The 21,197-nt window shown below is 34.0% G+C and overlaps 1 protein-coding gene across 5 annotated transcripts in view; it reads right to left on the bottom strand.

The window, feature by feature from the left end:
* The window catches only part of LOC106095995 (protein scalloped), a 637,648-nt gene that overhangs the window by 12,556 nt on the left and 603,895 nt on the right, over positions 1 to 21,197 (bottom strand). For all 5 annotated transcript variants that reach the window (XM_059366792.1, XM_059366793.1, XM_059366795.1 and 2 more), the window contains exon 4: positions 10,070 to 10,200. In XM_059366792.1, the coding sequence (XP_059222775.1) occupies positions 10,070 to 10,200 (131 nt within the window). The remainder of the gene's footprint in view (positions 1 to 10,069; positions 10,201 to 21,197) is intronic.

Genomic DNA, 21,197 nt, shown 5'->3' with positions numbered 1-21,197 from the left:
ATTACTATTGGATACACAAGCCGTAAAGACAAAAATAAAATGTAAAAAATGTATCCACTGAAAGTGAAAGTATTTGTAGAATTTACAAATAAAACTTTGTAAAACATGTGCGGGCATAGAAATAAATGAAATTAAAAAAAAAAAAAAACAAAAATATATATTTTCGTGCAACTAATTTTAAAAATACCAATAAATAATTTAATAATTGGTATAAATTTTATTCTGTCATTCACAATATGGATATTTCTGCAAGTGGCCACACTTATTTATGAAAAACATACCATGGCAATCTACATAAACCTGCACTGGTTATTTATCCAGAACTTAGTTGTCTTGGACAGATGTGATTTTCATAGAAATATCATTGCACTTCTCTATATAGTACTAAAATAAAACTGAGTTATCATGGTAATCCTAAAAACATATGTTTACATAAGCTTGTAGTGGAATTCTGTAGACTGTTTTAACGAAAAAGCGATAAAAGAAAAGTTAACGAATTTGGCATTAAGTAGCAACTTTTAACGATTATCAACATCTTCTGCGTTTTATTTTATTACTGGATAGATAAGCCGTGAAGTGCAAAAGTAGAACTCAAAAAAATTTCCAGTCCAAGTCTGTTTGTTTGCCTTGAAGCGGTTACGCCATTTGCCAACTTATCAAAACAATTCAACAATACGACAAAAAAGTGAAAATATTTGTAAAATTTTTAATTAAAATTTGCAAATCATGTGTGGGCATAGCAGTCAAATAAAATTTTTAAAGATTTATGCACGCAATTGTATGAATAATTGGTATTCAATTTATTTTACCATTCACAATAGATGATTTCTGCACAATAACGGTAGGTAATAAGTTACGGTAGGCATTAACTTAATTCACGATGGAAAGATTTCACAAAACGTTGTTACCCTTATTTTAGAAATCCAGCCCTAAAATTTGTGCAAATTTGCACAAATTGTTACTGAAAGTCGTTCGTGTAATTTATTTGCCAGCATAAGAGAGCGGGTGAGTGCGTGAGAGCGAGCAAAATTTTGAGAGTTTGTCAATTGAGAGCTTGTAAGTTTCTACTGAAGGTTTTTTTCCCAGCAGAAATTTGCAGCACTGAACAGCTGTTTTAAGAAAACCAACTGTTTAATCCAAATGAATTCCAAAAGAGAGTAAAGGCTGTTCTTGCTCTCCTGCCATAGCGAAACAATTGAAGGTGGTCTCATTTCTACAACAACCACAAATCAAATGATGCAATCCGCCATTTTGCAATCAAGCTTATCGAAATTTTGTGTGCATACGTGTGAGAACATGAGCAGAGATTAAGCGAGATAGAAGATGATAACAAAGAGAATGCAAACAAAAATCGGACATCATAATACCGTCAAACCTGGCTGCTGTTCGCGTGAGACCACCTTGTTAAATCCGCCTTGCTCTCCTGCGAATCATTACTGGCAAAGTTTTGCTGGAAAAGTACGCGGACAGATCATTTATTTGGTAAATTGTGTAGCTTGGATGGTTTAATCACAAAAAGTAAAAGTGGAAGAGCTATATTTGCTAATAATTGTTATTTATATAAAAGACAGTGTACGCAAATATAACGAAAACTCGTTTTTTTTTAATCATGTAGGCCCGAGTTGAAAAACGTCTCGTCCGTTTAATGAATGTCATATTTTCGCTTTTAATGAATGTCAAATTTCCACTCAGTGAAGAACTTAGTACCGGAAATGGAAATGATTTCAAAGATTTTTTTAAATAATTTTTTAATATGGAGTTTCACTGTGAAAACTGAACTTAATACCCACCTTAAAATATTTTTGGCTAGAGTTGCTAAAGAACAATAACGATTTCTGGTAACGAGGAATTAGAGAATAGCACAATTGTTAGCGCAGCGGTATTTTGTCGACAAAATTGAACTAAACGATTTTCGTTACAAGTTACAGAATTGCGGTATTGCACTGGTAATTTATTTAGGGACCGATTATGGCACACATGAACGGGAAGAATCGTTCGAAATATCTCTATTGTGAATTATGTATATTTTTATTGAACGATAATTATTGAAATTAAGAACGCAAATTATTAAATCGATCATAATTTATGAAAAAAATTTTACATTAAAATGTATATAAAAGTGGAATAACATCCATTAATATAGTTCGATACGAAAGTGCTGCAATTGTGCCCCAGGACTTCGTTGAACTTAATAGATGTTATTTCCCTACAATTCTGCTGCACCGCACTACATAGTTCTAAAATAAAACAGGGCTACTGTGATGATGAACCCACTCCTTTCGCTTCTTTATGTGAAAAACACAAATACGAACTTGTGCTTATGTAGATGATACCTGTAGAGGGGAGGAGGTCAAGAAGGATATGTGAGAGCTGGCATAAGGAACCAGAGGATATGTTCAACTAACCAACCATTCTTGTTAAATATGACCCATTGAACAACAACGAAAACCTCGATGATGATACCTTCACATATTGGCGTTTGTATGACTATCTGTCTATCTTTATGTCTGTCTGCTTGAGCAGCTTGAAAAGTAAGGAATTTCATTTGACAATGTTCACGCTGTGCATGAGTTTGTGTGAGTGTGTGTAAAGGATAAAAATTACACCAAATGAATGTTGAAGGATTGGTTCAGCGGCAAGACTATAAAGAATCCACAACGTTTTTGGTTTCTTCTTTTGTCTTAAGGGTGTGAGTGAGGGGGTTTTAACTTAAAGGTAAATCAGAAAGATATTTAAAAATGTATATCTTATGAAAAACATTGAATAAATGATTTTTCAAGAAAACTTTACGAAACGATTTTTATGATTTGTTATTGGGCATTAAGATTTCGCGATTTCGGTATCGACCAGCGTCGGTCTGCAGTCTAAAGTTAGGTATTAAGATTGTTCACTGTGTAAAGTTTTCACAAAACATCGTTTTCCTTATTGTGGAAATCCTCAAAAAGCGTTTTGCAATAAAAAGACATATAGGCAACTCTCCCATCATATGTTTTACTATCAGCATTTTTTGGTAAATTGTGTTGTTTGCGTAGTGTTATTACAAAAAATAAAAATGGAAGAGCCATATTTGCTATATTCCTTTTTTTAACACGTTTCTTAACTTTAACTTTTAACGTTTCTTAACTTTGGCCAAAAATTTAGAAACGTTTTGTCCAACACTTTAGTAAATGCCAAATTTCCAAAGTGAAGATCTTAGTACCACTAATGAAAAATTTTCTCTGACTTTTTTTCGCTATTTTTTTTTATGGAGTTTCAATATGAAAACTGAAGTTAATATCCACCTTATTAGTATTCTAAAGTCATGGCTTCTGAGTAGGAAGCGCACCTTCTCTTAAAGCGCAATAACGCAATGGTAACGCCATTTGTCAACTTGTCAAAACAATGCGAGGAAAGAAGTGCAAATATTTGTAAAGCATAAATTTGAGAAACATGTATGGCCATAGCAGTCAAATAAAATTTATTAGGATTTGTGCAGGCAATTTTATAAATAATTAGTTTTAATTTTATATTGCCATTCACAATAGAGGATTTATGCGAGAGGCTACACTAATATGAAAAACACATCATGGCAATCCTGACGACAGATGTTTGACATCTGTCGTCGACTTGTCATGGATAGATGTCATTTTATACAAATTTCAAATATTTCAAATTTCAAATAAAAAAGTATATTTGATTAAACTTCATTCTAAGTTTTATTAAAAATGCATTTACTTTTTTTTTAAAAAATCCGCAATTACTTTTTGGGCAACCCAATAATTGGTTTAAATTTAATTATATTGCCATTCACAATAGAGAATTTCTGCGAGAGGCCACACTAATATGAAAACCACATCATGGCAATCCTGACGACAGAAATGTTATTTTATACAAATTTCAAATATTTTGAAGTTTATAAATAGGCTGGTTGATGGCCCTTGTGAGAATACATACATGAGAGTTATCTAAGTTTGTACCGAAAGCAGAATTATACTAAAAATGTCATGCTGTTTGCGTCTTTTGTATTTTTTAAGTATCTATTATTTTCTTTTCCGCAAAGGGAACTATGTCTTAATGAATGTATATAGGGTTTCACGAGTCTTAGCTTAATATGTATATCTTTCTCTATATATATATATTTAATTTTTAAAGCAGATCTGTTTGCCTTGAAGAAAAATAAAATAATGAACGACATCTATAAGCTTGACAATTTCTGTCAAATTTTGAGAGAAATTATAGTCCTTTTATATTTCTATTATCTTTGTTTACATGTGTGCTTATTGCAACGTACACATTACGCGTTTAATTTAAAAGTTTTTTTCGATACAACCTCAAATTTTAGGGGCCCTGGTAGCCGAGTTGGTACCGTGCTCGGAGTGCCAGTGCGGGGGTCGTGGTTTCGTTTCCCACCAAAGGTCTTGGTTTGTCGCTATTGTGGTATCACAATGGACTTGAAATTGTCTAAGTGAGTCTGTGAAGAATCTGATAAACAAAAGAAAAGGATCTTTGTATGCATGTAGAAATTCATTATGGGTATGAACAAGTTCATCTTTTTGATAAAATATCTCTTTTAAAAGGATTTTTTACTTACGAAAAGAAATTCGAAACGAAATTCATCAACCTTTTTTCCTCATTGAGTTATAAAGCCAGAAGGTCTGCTGCAACACTTTGTAAAGTTATTGTTGCCTGCTTGCAATCAGAGATAATGTCAAAGGCTTATGAAAAGCCTACGCCCTACTGAGACACATTCTAAATTACACAGAAGTCTGTAAACTTTCAGAAGAGTGTTTGGCATACTTTGACACACACCTCAAATGTGGTCACAAATGTCAAAGGACCAACCATTAGCAGAGAACGTCAGAAAGATCCTTAGCAAAAGTTCTTTTAAAAAAATATAAAAAATAACTAAAACGCATAAAATTCATGCAATTCTCAGTGCAAAAAGAGTGGGTGCCAAAGAAACTCGTCTATGCTTTGCTGTGGAAATAAAAGCTCTTGTTATGTTTATTGCATTTTCCCCCTTTTTTTTGAACTGATGGTTGGAGTAGGTGGGTAGAAATGGGAGTAATGGATGCTTAAATTCCCATCCATATGGCGCGTTTGGTATTTATGTTAGAGTTACCCTCCCAGGAGTTCCCAAAGCCAGAGAGTCTACTTGCTCGGCTTTGTTTCTTCTTCTGTTTTAGCTGGTTCTTCTTTGCTATTGCAATGGCAAAACGAGTCATAAAGAAATACATTTTATTCGTTTCATTTTCATTTCATTTTTATTTTGTTTCATTTCTGTTTGAGCGCGTTTGTAGTCGGTTTTACCTCTTTGAGTCCCTGGCCCATATGCTCGCCCATCTTTTGAACTCCCTAGCCAAGCGACCACGCCTCCTCCTCATTTTGCTATGTAGTCGAGAAATGCTGCCTTCATCATCCTCATCATCGTAGTCGTAGTCCCACTCTTTGATGTTTTGTGCGTTTTTAAATGCATTTCGTGAGTGAGTAAAGTTTACAAGAGTTTTTAGTTGTTTTTAAAGGTCTTTTTTCCATTGTTTGCTAGTATTTTATGTGCACACACAAATGTAAATGTATATTTGAACAAACTTATAAACATTTCAGGCAAAATATGGGAGGCTCCATTCGAAACTATTTGAATGCCAAAGAAAACACTTTTGGAACAATGAACCACACCGACCGAAGTTGAACCACACCGAAGTTGAACCCTATAGTTGGGGCTAAGAGTCTAGAGACTTTATAACCACAGTTATTTCTTGGCGAAAGCTGCTGCTCACGAGGAAACACATCCCCGCAGAGATAGATATGCGAATCGAGGACGTCTTTCCCCCCAGAAGGAACGTGAAACACCTAGGGGTACGACTGGACGCCAAATTGACGTTTACAGCCCAGACGCAGTACGCGGCACCAAAAGCGGTGATGATAACTGCCCAATTAGGGCGACAAATGGCGAAGATCGGAAGACATCTACAAGGCAGGCTCAAGCTAATGATGGAGGCCTGCAGTAGTGTTCTTTTATATGGAAGCGAGATTTTAGGCAAATCCTTACAGGCCAAATACAGGGCTAAGCCGCTGTTTTCGGTACAGAGGACGGCCGCTTTAAGAGTAACGTCATCGTACCGAACAGTATCTAAACCTGCAGTTCTCATCAGGTACTAAAGCGGATGAAAATATATGACGACAAACTTAACCCCAACAGGAGCCCGTATTGGAAGATATTCGACAAGACACACTGAGCATTTGGTAGTCAAGTATTGGAAGATATTCGACAAGTATTGGAAGATATTTGACAAGACACACTGAGCATTTGGTAGTCAAGATTTAAACAAGGCAGTTGGACCTTTAAACTCATCCCCGATATACAACAATGGATTCGTAGTAAGAAAGAGTGACTTAAACTTCTATGTGACGCAGGCAATATCTACGCATACTTCCGCAAGTATCTGCACAGTATGGGAAAATTCAGCTCTCCATTCTGCATCTACGAAGAAGAAGAGGTGGTGGATGACGATGAAGAGTATACAGTCTTCCGTTGTCACCGATGGCGTGACTAGAAGAGCAGATCGATGAAATAAGAGCAGAAAACCTAACAATGAAAATGTGCAGCAGAGAGGAGAGCTGGAGAGTTGTAACAACTTTTGCCGATGAAATACTCAGGCCAAAGAAAAGAGACCTTGACGCTATATGCAGTGGGTGCATGGACGCAAAAACACTGAGACCTATGGACCTATAGATGTTCCAAGCAATTTAGTTCCTTAGCTATCTCATTTATTGTATCCTGAACTGTGATTAAACTATCGTACTTCAGCATGCAGAGTTCCCCGGCTTAAGGCGACAAGTTAAAAACTCTCCACTCGGTATTTGCACTGCTCTCACACTTTGAATCGCAGAGTATGGGCAGGTCAAATATAGAGTGGGAGCGATTGGCAAAAATAAAAGTTTTTCAGTATAAGTACTGTATTGAAAATATTTTGTTGAATTTTTAAACAACAATAATAAAATTGAATTGAAGTAAATTCTGGATTTTAAAAGTAAAAGACGACTGAAACGGTTTATGTGCTTAAGTATTGTACGCTGCACCAATTTGGAAAAGTACTGTATAAAACATGTTTTAATTAGTGTTTAACAAAAAAAATCGAAAAATTATGAAATGAATGATCTTCGACCTAATGACTAGAATTATGTTCGCTTTTTGATACATTTTTTCGTGATCACGAAAACGACTTGTTGATGAAAATTGTATGCCCGGAAGTTTCGGAGTCACCTAAAAAAAACTTGCAATGTTCAAAAATTACTGTATTGCAATAACTATTTTTTCAATTAACTATTTCTTTCTCAAAACAAAATTTTTATAGAATATTCTAAGAAATTTCGAGACTATGAAAAATTGTAAAAAAAATTACGCATACAGTCAAAGCAATACATTAAAATATTTTGTTTAAAATACTGTAGAATTGGAGTATATTCCATATAGAGAATAAGTTTCAAGATATCTAGACCAAATACAAAACAAAGTACTGTATCGAAATTCGAAAATAAAATTATATCACTTTCCCTGAATTTCTAGTTCGTTAGTTAGAACTTGTATGATGAAACGAGATTTTTAGTGTTAAAATAAATGTCTACAGCGAATGTACTGTATAAATATATTACGTAAAAGTAAACAAAATTAGTTTAAATTCCTTAAACAATCACTTAAAATGGTATACGTACCAAAGTGTCTAAAAGAAACAAAATATAATGTACTGTATACATGTACTGTAACAAACCTATAATATGAAAAGATCTGTATTAACATAATCTTTATGTTTCAAGTTATCTAGACCAAATACAAAACAAATTATACTGTATAAAATCTAGGGGAAAAAAGTACTGTATCGAAATTCGAAAATAAAATTCTATCACTTTCCCTGAATTTCTAGTTCGATAGTTAGAACTTGTATGATGAAACGAGATTTTTAGTGTTAAAATAAATGTCTACAGCGAATGCACTGTATAAACATATTATGTAAAAGTAAGGAAAATTAGTTTAATTTGTTTACACAATGACTTAAAATAGTATATGTAGTTTAATTTGTTTACACAATGACTTAAAATGGTATATGTACCAAGGTGTCTAAGAGAAACAAAAATAAAGTACTGTATACATGTACTGTAACAAACCTATAATATGAGCAGTTCTTTGTTAACACAATCTTTAATTACTTTTACCAGTTTTCAAAAAAAAGTTTCGAGATTTTAATTTTCGAGTAAAAATTTGATGGAAAATAAGTTGGGAAAAATAGAAAAGTACTGTATTGACGATATCTTGTTAAAATTTTAAAGAACAATAATAAAATTAAATTGAAGTAAATTCTTGATTTCAAAAGTTAAGGCGATTGAAGCCGTTTTGTTTGCTTAAGTACTGTACCCTGCAACAATTTGAAAAAGTACAGTATACAAATTAATTTTTGTAATTAATTTTCGAAAGTGTTATTAAAAATGAAATGGAAAAAATAAACGAAAAATTATGAAATAAATGAAAAATTTTGAAAACATAGTACTATGTCCGCTTTTCGTTGTGATTAAATATTTTAGATAATAAATTTTGAAGCAAGAAAACTTGCTGATTTCATTCCGTAGGATATTAATCCACAACTTATAAAACAATTTTGATAAAAGTATAATGTTATCATTAAGATTTTTGTAGTGTTTGAAAAAAGTAATCGCGAAAAATATGTTTTCAATTGTGAACCACGAACACAGTACCAGCTATTACTGGCAAAATAAAACTTGATAACAAAAACTTCTTATACCGATAAAACTTTTTATAACTGATTGCAGAAAAAAATGCCCATGAAAACTGCACGCCTGGAAAATTCGAAGTCACCTAAAAGATACATAATATAAGACTTTGTGGAAAATGTACTGTGCCCTGCAACAATATTACAAAGTACTGTATAAACTATTATGTTTTGCAATAATTTTTCGAAATGTGTTTATAAAAATGAAAAGAAATGAAAAAATTCACCGACACAATCATAATCACAATCGATTGTGGAAGAAATTGCCAATGAAACTCATATGACAAGGAAACTTGCAAATTCATAATTTGAAATTTTTTTTCAATTTTTCTAAAAATACAAAATTTTCCTACCCCATTATTTGTGACCCATATCATTTTATACATCAGTGTATGTATATATATTTTGTTGTGTATATATGTATATAGGCAAGTATGTATACATTTGTATGTATATAAAGTACTGACATCTTTTCTGTTTGAAATATCAAAGTAAGTTAAGTGTTTTCTGCTTTCAGTGAACTTTATAACGTCGGCAAAAATGCAATTTCATTTCATTTTAGCCATAGAAACAATGTTTCGTACAACAACAAAAGAAAGCAAAGGGAAAAAGTATTTTTGAACTAAAGAAAAATAAAATCGAAATAAAAAAATGCGGCAGAAAATAGCGATTTATTTGGCCAAGTGATATGGAATTGTAGATTTTTGAGATTGAGATGGGAGAGCTATAGCTTAAGTGAAGGAAATATTAAACAAAAAGTGGACGGAACAAACTGTACTTCTTTTTCCCCAGTCTTATCTTATAGGCAAGCCTAAAAGTATGCAATATATATTAAACCCCATAACCATAGTCCTCCAACTTCTGTGGAAGAAAAAGGCGCCCTCGGGTATGCTTTATTTTTCAAAGCAAACTAATTATTTTATAAAGTTTTTTCTTTACAAAACTTGCTTTTTCTCCAAGAAATGACTTATGCATATAGTTTTTCTTTTTTTTCTCATATAATACAATTAATATAAAATAAAATGGATTTACGGTGAAATAAGCATGAGGAAAAGGAAACGAAACGAACGAGCGAAACATATAAAATTGATTGACCTATATATGTGATAATAATATATAAAATAATATAAAATGATTGATTTGGAAAAGGATTTTGGAATTTTTATTGATTGATTATAGGAATAGGTATAAATAAAATATGATTACATAAAATGGGACATAAACACTATACACATAGGAGATTTGTGAATGGAATGGGATGGGAACGTTGAGGTTCATTGAACTCATACAAGATCAGATGGACTTACAACTTTGATTTTCGCCTGGATTTCACGTAATTTCCGACGGGCCAACACCTGTATGTGAGAACTGACTTGTTTGCGGGTTCTCGTTTTGCCGGTGCGTAATTTAATATAACGGGCGATAAGTTCATTGCGGCCTGAAAAAATCGAAAGAAAATGAAATGTGAATGAGTTATAAAAAAACAAAAAGGTATAATATTTTCATATTTTTTTAATAAAGTTATGGTCTCCCTATGGTTTTCATTTGCACTGAAGAAATTTCATTATGTGAAAGGAATTTATTGAAAGCTTGTTGCATAACAAAAGGTAGAATATTTCTTTAACATCATTTTTGCAACAACACTTCTCCCCCCCCCCCCCCAAAGAACAACAAAACCCTTAGGCCGGTTTGCCTTAGGTTGGTACCCACCATTTATGCCATAACCCCCTGCAAGCGAATAGGTGAAGCAACAAGAATTATGTACAAACAAATGCAAAACTATTTGCAAGTCTAGCTTGTGTTTATTGTGTGCCAAGGAAGGTTATAGACAACAAACATCATACAATATTTTATATTTGTAAAGAATTTTCCTACTTACAAACAAAAAAGGCAACAATATAAGAAATATAAATATACCATAAAAAGAAAAGGAAAGCAAAACTATGTAAATTATGTGCAAATCTGCTGGGGAAAAATATGAGCAAAAAAAAGGTAGCATATTTTCTAGCGCAAGGTTGCTTTGCTGGCAAGGCAATCTTTTCTTTATCATTGGCAAAGAGAGAATTCCAGGTGAAACTTTATTGTTTGCCTGCTGTTTTGGTGTTGTCCAAATGTTTTCTTCTGTTTTTTTCTTTTTGTAACTTGTTAAAAGATATTAGCATGGGGTTTTCATTCCATCCTCAAAACTATGCAATATTATTATTAGGTTTTTATAGCCAACCTTAAAAGAATGCAATAAAATTTGAGACTATCACAAAAGTGCTTGAAATAAAATGTTCATAGTCATAGTCTAATGGCAAAAATATGAGTGTTTCAAGAAAGTGAAAATAAAATAAAAAAAATTTTGACTATCAAATTAGTGTTTGAAATAAAATATTGGTAGTCAAAGTCCAAAGGCAAAGAATATGAACATTGATTTAAAGTGAAAATATAAAAAAAATGATTTCTGTGCCAAGGTATCTAGAATGTATAAAATATAAGGTACTGTGCAAAATGTTGGTATAAATATACTGTATTAAATGTACTGTGTTAAATGTACTGTATTAAATGTACAGTATTAAACGTACTATATTGAATTTAATGTGTTGAATATATTGTATTAAATGTACTGTATTAAATATACTGTATTGAATGTACTGTATTAAACATACTGTATTGAATGTACTATATTAAATTGTTTTTTTATTTTTCTATGTGTGTTTTCAAAAATCAAATGGAATGAAAAATTAATACACATGTACAGAAAATTTTGCATAATTAATCTTGGTCATGAAAATTATATGCCAGAAATATTGCCAAAATCACAATTTGAAAAAAATCAAATATATTTGAAATAAGATTCTCGTAGCCAAAATCTATAGCGAAAGATTATGAATATTGGAAAAAAATAAAAAAAAAAGCTTTTAAAAATTTTCAATTAAAATGTCTCTTAAAACATGCTTTCTAACAACTTTAGCTTTAGAAAATTTTTGTACATCCAAAGTACTGTATTGAACATATTTCTTTAAATATTTAAACTACTAAATTAGAATTTAAGTAAATTCTAAAATTAAAAATCAAGTTAAACGGTTTATGTGCTATCTAGAAAGCAAAAATTTTAAGTATGTACTGTATAAAATATACTGCAACACAGTAAACATTTTTCATATGTAATTTTAAAAAAATACCCACGAAAACCATATACCAAAGAAATAGCCGAATCACATTTTGAAAAATTCAAAAATATGTTTTAAATAAGATATTCGTTGCCTAAGTTTTATAGCTAATATTGTAAAAACTAAAAAAAGTAGAAGAACTATTTAAAGTGTGTACTCTACTCTGCTTTCAAAATGATTGCTTAAAAGTTTTCTCTGAAGAAAAATATTTTTAAATTAAATAAAATGTTGTATTTCTTTTTATAATTTATCTTCCAAGGGAAAGAAAATCGAGCTATATGACCATGAAAATGAATATCGCTAGAACGGAATTGATTTCAGAAACAACTTCGCTAGAAATTTTCTGAAACAATAACAATTCACCAACAATCCAATACATCCGTCTCTACCTCTACGTTCATGCCCGTGAGAAACTGGTTCAGTTGGCGTTGGCCAATTTCCAACCTACAGCATCGGCTCACGTTGAATTCGGGTAATCATCTAAGACAGCGCCTATCCTGCAATAAAGTGCGCCTAGAGGTACGATTCATGGCTAGCTAGCTTTTAGCAACTTCAATTTCACCCACCACCTTATGACCCACAATAACTTTCCCTATGACTGTCAAATTCTGCTTGCATCTAGCGACGTTACAAGTCTCAATAGGAGATCGTTCAATCGCCTTCAGAGCCTTCGAGTTTGCGAAAACTCGGTCTGAAAGACGCTCCACATCTTCAGAAGTTTATATGATTCCCTTAGGTTAGGTTAAGTTTGGTTAAAAAGAGGGTGCGGATATTAATCCGCCCCATGCCACAATGTACCTAAACCTAAGCCAGAAATCGGCTTGTTGTGCACTCTAAATGCTAAAAAGTAACCGCGAAAAAAACATGTAAAAGCGTGCTAAGTTCGGCCGGGCCGAATCTTAGGTACCCCACCACCATGGATTCCGCTAAAAATGTACCCTTATTAGCAGAGTTTATATTTTAATTATTTTGGCCTCAAGAAGTCATATCGGCTTATGGGTACTTAGGGGGGCCTATATCACCATATTGACGAATTCGGATAACACTTGGCACTGATGTTGTAAGTCATAAGATAGGGTTTTGGGCCAAATTTTAGCAATATCATGTGAAAATGTAGGCATCTGAGGGCTGAAGAAATCAAATTCCGGGGTCGGTTTATATGGGGGCTGTATATGTTTATAGACCATCACGGATTAAATTTCGGCCAAATCGGATGTAAATTGAGGTTTCCAAGGGCTCAAGAAGTCACATCTGGGGATCGGTTTATATGGGCGATTCAGATTATACTTGGCATTGATGTTGCAAGTAATAATTCTAGTCTTTGTTCCCAATTTCAGCGAAATCGGATGAAAATTGAGGCTTCTAGGGGATTAAGAATTCAAATCCAAGGATCGGTTTATAAGAGGGCTATATCTGTTTATAGACCAATGCGGATCGTATTTGGCATGGATGTTGAAAGTCGCAACTCAAGTCTTTTTTCCAAATTTCAGCCAAATCGGATGAAAATTGAGGTTTTCAAGGGCTCAAAGTCAAATTCGGGGATGGGTTTATATGGGGCTATATCGGTTTATAAACCGATTCAGATCTTACTTGGCATGGATGTTGAAAGTCATAACACAAGTCTTTGTTCCAAATTTTATCCAAATCGGATAAAAATTGAGTCTTCTAGGAGCTCAAGAAGTCAAATCGGGGGATCGGCTTATGTGGGAGCTATATCCAAATCTGAACCGATATGGCCCATTTACAATCCCCAACGTCCTACATCAATAAGTAGTATCTGTGTAAATTTTAAGCTTTTGTTCGACCGTTATCGCGATTTCGACAGACGGACGGACGGACATGACTAGATCGACTGGGAATGTCGAAACGATCCAGAATATACGAGGGTTACCTTTTATATTTCGGGATTAGAGAACACAAAAACAAATATTAACCTTCGAAAATCACTTTATTGTTTTTCAAAATATTCACCATTAAGGTCGAAGCACTTTTGCCACTTTGATTGAGGTATCTCCAAAACATGCATTCTGAATGCATCAACCGCTTCTTCAGGTGTCGAAAAACGTTGACCTCTCTTTTTATTTTTCATTCGGTGCCAAGTTAGGCCTATACGGCGGACGACTCATCAAATCGATGTTTTGAGTGGTGAAAAGTCCAGTTGTTTCGTACATTTGGAGCATTTCTTTCGACCAATCGACACGAGCCTTTTTTGAGCGATTAACAAATTATGTGCGATCCAACGCGAACAAATTTTTTTTACCGTCAAATGTTCATGCAATATTGAATGTATGCTGGTCTACACTATCTGCACTAATTTCTAAGGTTGTCTCAATCTCACGATAGGTCACATGGCGATCTTACAACATCCGTTGGCGCACAGAATCAATGGTTTTTGGAACAACAACTGATTTTGGACGACCTTCATGAAATTCGCATTGGAGTGAACTACGACCTCGGTTGAATTCACTATACCATCGATAAACACTGGTCCTTGATGGAGCTTCATCGTCAAAAATTTAAATAAGTTCATCGAAGAACTGTTGTTGAGTTAATCCACATCGAAAGTTGTAAAAAATAATCGCACAAACATTTTCACGATTTATTTCCATCTTTTGGGCGAGATGAATCTTTTAAGTTGCTGTAAACAACACAAATAGCGCTCATAAGTCAAAACGTTCTGAGTACGTATAACCACAAAAATGTCAAGCTTTACGATAGAGCTGTCAGTTGGCAGATTGCAATGCAAGGGTTGCCCTATCCCGAAATATAAAAGGCAACCCTCGTATATACCTTATGGGGTCGCAGATCAATATTTCGAGGTGTTACAAACGGAATGACTAGACAAGTATAGCCCTATCCTATGGTGTTGGGTATAAAAATCGAAATTAAAAATTCCGTGCTACTTATAAAATCCCTAATTGTTTAACATACCTCGCCCCAATGTTGGCTCATATCTGGTATTGTGTCCTCACCTAAGTGACGCTGTTTGTTAGCCGCGAAAGCCGCTTTACTGTTCTACAGTATAACATAAACGTTTGTCGCCCACGGCCCTTACTCTGACTGCGTCGACACGAAAGGCTTCGATTTAACCAAGTTCATTGATGGCAGTCCCCTGGCCTTCACTGCCATATCGTCTGCTCTTCCATTCCCCCTTACTTCGTTATGGCCCGGCACCCAAACGATGAAGATCGAGTCATCCTTCGAGAAGGCGTAATCTTCTTGTTACACTCCAAGACTGTGACTGTTCGTGACCTTACCGTCGTGTTTGTTATTTCCCTGATGGGCATTTGACAGTTCGTAAAGATGTTCACACTCGACGTCCACGAATTAACAGCACACCACCTCGCGCATACAGTGATCGCCCCAAATCTGCAGTATTTTTAGGCAGCCGAAAACAGATATCAGTCCCTGGGTTCTCAATGTAGATCTCCAGATATCAGTCCCTGGGTTCTCAATGTTGGTCCCCAGGCCTACTCTGTCGCCTAGCTTTGATCCATCTGTGTAACATGATCTCCCAGATAGCAATGCCAGAGTTCCGTCAATCCAAGGACTGTGCCTCTTACACCAGTGTTTCGCATTTGAACACTCAAGTGTCATCTCAGGTATCCGATCGGAAAACTCTTCTATTCCATGCAGGTTTCCTATCGTCGCCGCGACTATCGCGAGCCATTCTCCCATTGCCTTAAGTGTCATAGCCGCAGTGACTGCCTCAAACTTTATCTGTATATCTATGAGTCGGATATCTAGGCCATTCCCCCATTGCCTTAAGTGTCATAGCCGCAGTGGCTGCCTCAAACTTAATCTGTATATTTATGAGTCGGATATCTAGAATAGTCTCCAGTACCCTAGTGGGTGTGGTCCTAATCGCTCCGCCTCAGGGTTTACCAAGTTTATTGACGGCAGTTCTCTGGCCTTCACTGCCACATCGTCTGTTCTCTCATTTCCCCTCACTCCACTATGGCCCGGCACCAGCTTAAAGCTGCCAAACAGTACTAGAGACCAACCCTCGCCTTCTCATCTTCAAAGTACCTTAGAATCCCATTGATAACACATCATAGGATAAAACCTCTCCCATTCTCGGAAAAAATTAATGCAATTTTTTCTAAAGACACAATTTCTATGAAAGTTTCTCTTAAGACAAAAATTCTTTAAAACTTACCCATAAAAAGAATAAACTTTTTTAAGGTCATTTGAACATAATTTGTTCCCCCATGCACGACAGATGGACTTGTCATCTGTTGCTAGACACAACGACTTGTCCTGCAAGTCAATTCTTATTTCCTTGGTTTTCTCTCTCTTTATGCTTTCCAAATAGTTTATCACAGAGTTTGTTCACAATTCATCATACACATCGTCATTATGACGTTGATTATCCTCATCTACATAATGATAGCATTGACAATATTCAGCTAAAGTTGTAAATTTCTAAAAAAGACTTCTTCTATATATACAAAAAATGGCAGAGTATATATAAAAATGACTATATGTGCATGTGTATATGTTTGTAAGAACTTACTCTACCCTGAGGGGGGTATCAGCAACAGCAGCAGCAGCTAAAGCATATTAGATCCTTCAGACATAATAGTTTTTTATTTTGCATTCTTCTAAAATACGAAAGGACACAACACTTATATACAAAAAAAAAGGAAAAAATATAAAAGCAACGAAACAAGAAGAAAAAAAAATTGAAAAAAAAACGGAAGATACATTCAAAGTTAGTGGAATATAATAGAAAGTCATTTGGTACGCTTAGGTTATGCTGTTTTTCTTCCTCTCCCCACTTTTCCCCTTACCATAGTCGATGTGTGTCCGTTGATTCCCTGAAGGACGTGATGAATTTTTTGCATAAGTTAACTCTATCTTCTAAACCCCAGGACAAAATAAAAACTGTTAAAAGGGGGTGGGGGCCACAGCTCCGGGTGGCGGTTAGCTATAGGAAATCACAATTTTATTCCGTTGTATGCGTGTGAGTGAGCACCAGTGAGCCACGAAGCAACAGCAGCAGCATCAGAAAAAGGACATTAGAATATTGAAATAAATCGAGTGGACAACTATTTAAATTGAATTTTATGTTGTAAGTAAGGTTGGCTTTTTTCCCTACTCCTTTCCCTTCTATTTACTACTTGTTTTCTGTTTGATCCGTTTGGTCGGACAAACCCCTAACCCCGTTTTTCTTGTGTTAAATCTAATTTTGTCAAAAAGGATCAAATCAAATAAATTTTATATTAAAATTTATATAAGAGAACTACTACAAGGGTTGACAAAAGAGAATATTTATGTTGATGAAAGGGTGATGAGATAGCTTAAGGAATTAAACAATCACTTTAAATGATTTTTAAATACCCAAGCATGTTAAATATTGAATTTAGACATTGCAAAAAAAAAACAAAAAAAAGTAAAAGCGTGCCAAGTTCGGCCGGACCGAGTCTTATATATACTCAAGCCAAATTCTTTGATTGGTACCTCTTTATGGGCAAACAAAGGATAAAGGATAAGAATTGTTATGCTATTGGAGCTATGAGGTTACTAATATGAGGTTACAACAGGACAACATTTCAAGCAAATTGGATAAGAATTGCGCCCTATAGGGGCTCAAGAAGTAAAATCGGGAGATAGGTTTATATGGCTTAAGAAATAAAATTGGGCAATAGCTTTACATGTGAGCTGATTCAGACCATATATGGCATGTACTTTATATAGAAGCAAAATTTCATACAAATCATCCGAATAATTACGCCTTCTGTACATCGGATTCTATGAGAGCTACGAGGGTTGCCTTTTATATTTCGTGACTGAACAAATCTTGTGTTGCAATCTGTTATCTGACAGCTCTATCGTAAAGCTCGAAATTTTTGAGGTTATACGTATTCACAACGTTTTGACATACGAGCGCTATTTGTGTTCTTTACAGTAACTTAAAAGTTTCATCTCGCCCAAAAAATGGAATTAAATCGTGAAAATTTTCGTGCGATTATTTTTTAAAACTTTTAACGTAGATTAACTCAACAACAGTGCATCGATGAACTTAATTGAATATTTGGCGATGAAGCTCCATCAAGGACCAGTGTTTATCAATGGTATGGTAAATTCAACCGAGGTCATAGTTCACTCCAAAACGAATTTCGTGAAAGTCGCCCAGTGGGATGGGAAATAAAATAAGGGGGAATAAGTCTGACATTTTGGAACGGATAGAGATATCTTCATGAATTCAACCGAGGTCGTAGTTCACTCCAAAACGAATTTCGTGAACGTCGCACAGTGGGACGGGAAATAAAATAAGGGGAAATAAGTCTGCCATTATGGAACGGATAGAGATATCTTCATGAATATTTATATGGTTATAGCAGAGGTGTTATATGCAAAATTTCAGGGTCTTAGAAGTCCCAGGGGCCCATTGATGGGCCTTCAAATTTGGTCACTTCGGCCCTACAAAGTTTCGTTCGGGCTGTCGAAAGCGCATTTATGGTCCGATTTTCAAAATGTTTGTTTGCAATACAAAATACATCAAAAAATACACTTTTGTGAAAAATAAAATAAAAAAATTTCTATAGAATTTTTTAAAAAACAAAATATCTATAAAATTTTTGGAAAGAAAAATTTTCTATGAAATTTCCTCTCAAGAAAAAATTTTCATGAAATTTTCTCTTAACATAAAATTTTTATTAATTTTTTTATAAACATAACATTTCTATGAATTTTTCTTTAAAGACAAAACGTCATTGATATTTTATCGAAAGACACAATTTCAATAAAATTTGATACAAAGACAAAATTTTTATGATTTTTGTCTTTTTCCTTTAACAAAATTATTCTCAAGGCTAAATTGCGATTCTTTCTTTCTATTAAAGGCGGCTTTTGAGATTTTCTACCATATTTGTGCGCATCTTTAACGATTTTTCTCTTAAGAAACTAAATTTTTCTTATTTCACCCCGAAAAGTATGCAATAAAAACTGTTTCCATATATTTTTGAAAAGTTAACCGATGAATAATATCTGTTTTTTTGTATAAAAAGCATTGAGAAATGTGTGGCTATAATTTTAATGCGGGTTCAAAGTACTTTTACCAACAAAAATGAAACATTCAAAATATCTTTATGCGCCCTTTAATATGCTAAGAAAATATATAATAAAATTTTCTAAAAGTCAAAATTTATATAAAATGTTCCCAAACACAGAATTTCAATGAAATTCTATCTAACTGCAAAACTCCAATGACATTTTTCTCTAAGGACGACATTTTATCTAAATTTTAATAAATATGAAGTAAATATAACTATCAAAATTTTTATAAATATGAAATAATTTTTCATTGAATTAAATGTGTAACCATAATATTTTTTAAGCAAATAGAAATATCTATCCCAACAAAATAATAATAAGAAAACACATGAGCATTTCTGGGCACCTTAAAATATGCTTGCAAAAATAGTTAATATAATATTCGAAAAGAAAACATTTTATATTATTAGGTTTTATTCTATTGATTAATAACCATTTTAGTTATTGAGTAGGCCACCGTGGCGCAGAGGCTAGCATGTCCGCTTATGATGCCAAACGCCTGGGTTCAAATCCCAGCGTAAACATCAACAAAATTTTTAGCGGTGGTTATTCCCTTACTAATGCAGACTACTTCTGTAAGTATCTTGCTATGTTAAAACTTCTCTACCAAGTGGTGTCGCTTTGCGACACTCCGTTCGGACTCGGCATAAAAAAGCAGGCCCTTAAACATTGAGCTTAAACTTTAATCGGACTGCATTCATTGATATGAGAGAAGTATACCCAGTTCCTTAATGGAATGTTCAAGGGAAATTTGGTAGTAGTATCTGAGTTATTGAACCTCGAAGTTGTCTTTAATAAATAAAACAGTTAGAAAATATTTTTTACTACATTTTCCCAAGTATACAAATCTTTTAAGTATTGCTTAATTTTTCCCCGAAGCCAAAACTTTTTTTATCCACCATTAACAATTATCCCCCTTGAGAAACCTTTATTTCCTTTTAAACCACCCAAAAGTATGCAATAAAAATTATTATCTTACCAAAATATACTTTTGGAAAGTCAACCAATAAATTATGTCGTGCTGTGGTAAAAGTTTTGTGTAAATTAAGCATTGAAAAATTTGTGGCTGTAATATTTTTAACGCGAGACAAAAATATCTATCCCAACAAAAAACAGGAAAACGATGAACAATCTCTATGCGCCCCAAAAATATGCTACCAAAAATATTTATGATAACTAATAAATCAATAATGATGAAAAGTGTTGCTGGCATTGGTTTTAGTGATGTGGTTGGAAAAGTTGTTTGGATCCCCTGGGGGCAAACCAACATCATCCAACAAACTACTTGACACAAGAGGATTTCTGAGTGTGTGTGTGTAAGAGTGTGCAAAAGAGAAAGCGTACACCCACACAAAAATCCATATTAACACATGCTCTCTATGTTTTTCTTTTTGAAGGATGGTAATAAAAATTTCAATTATCTCTTATGCTTTTTACAAACTCACACAAAGCGAACAACATCCACACTTAAACAAATTCACACATACACACACTCTCATCCATAGCAACATTTTCCCATTTTCGTTTGAATGTTAAAGAGGAAATATCCAAAGACAAGAGCTCTTTGGTACACATGAAATATTTACCACATGCATTATGAAAACATCAGGCATGATGATAAAAGAACGAACAAAGGTTGATGCTGCGAGGCTGTGAGAACATGAAAGCCAGGGAGGGGCGGGTGGGGAAACATCAAGAATAAGCGATGCCAAAAATACTTTGCCAAATACTCCTGTGAATATTTGTTCATTCTGTTAGCCGCCAATGCCGCCAAACAAAGTTGATAATGATGACGCTGATAGGGAGTATATGTGGTATTTTGTGGCATATGGGATGTTGAAGCTATGAAGCTAGCATCGCTGTTAGCGGCTGATGATGTTATGGCTGCTGATAATGATGTTGCCAATAGTTTTCAGCGAATATTGAAGAAGAATTTGTTGAGTGCAACATGATGGAAAATATTTGTGGTAGGAAGTAGTATCACTTCATATCTTCATGTACCAAAGTTACTGCATATGTTTTTAAATGGAATAAACGAGGGGCATGACAGAAGTAATGGAAGGTTTTTATGAAAATCCATACGCAAATGCAAATTTGCCCATGAACATGCCATTTAGGAACAGGGCACATCAGATTTTTAGGATTTGTATGAACGTTAATTTTTTCTGTTTATAACAGGGCTAAAACCAGCAAAAATTTATTTTTATTTTTACAAGTTATT

The sequence above is a fragment of the Stomoxys calcitrans genome, chromosome 4 (genome assembly GCF_963082655.1).
Source record: "Stomoxys calcitrans chromosome 4, idStoCalc2.1, whole genome shotgun sequence".
NCBI classification, from domain to species: domain Eukaryota; kingdom Metazoa; phylum Arthropoda; class Insecta; order Diptera; family Muscidae; genus Stomoxys; species Stomoxys calcitrans.
This window is presented reverse-complemented; position numbering and strand designations above follow the sequence as displayed.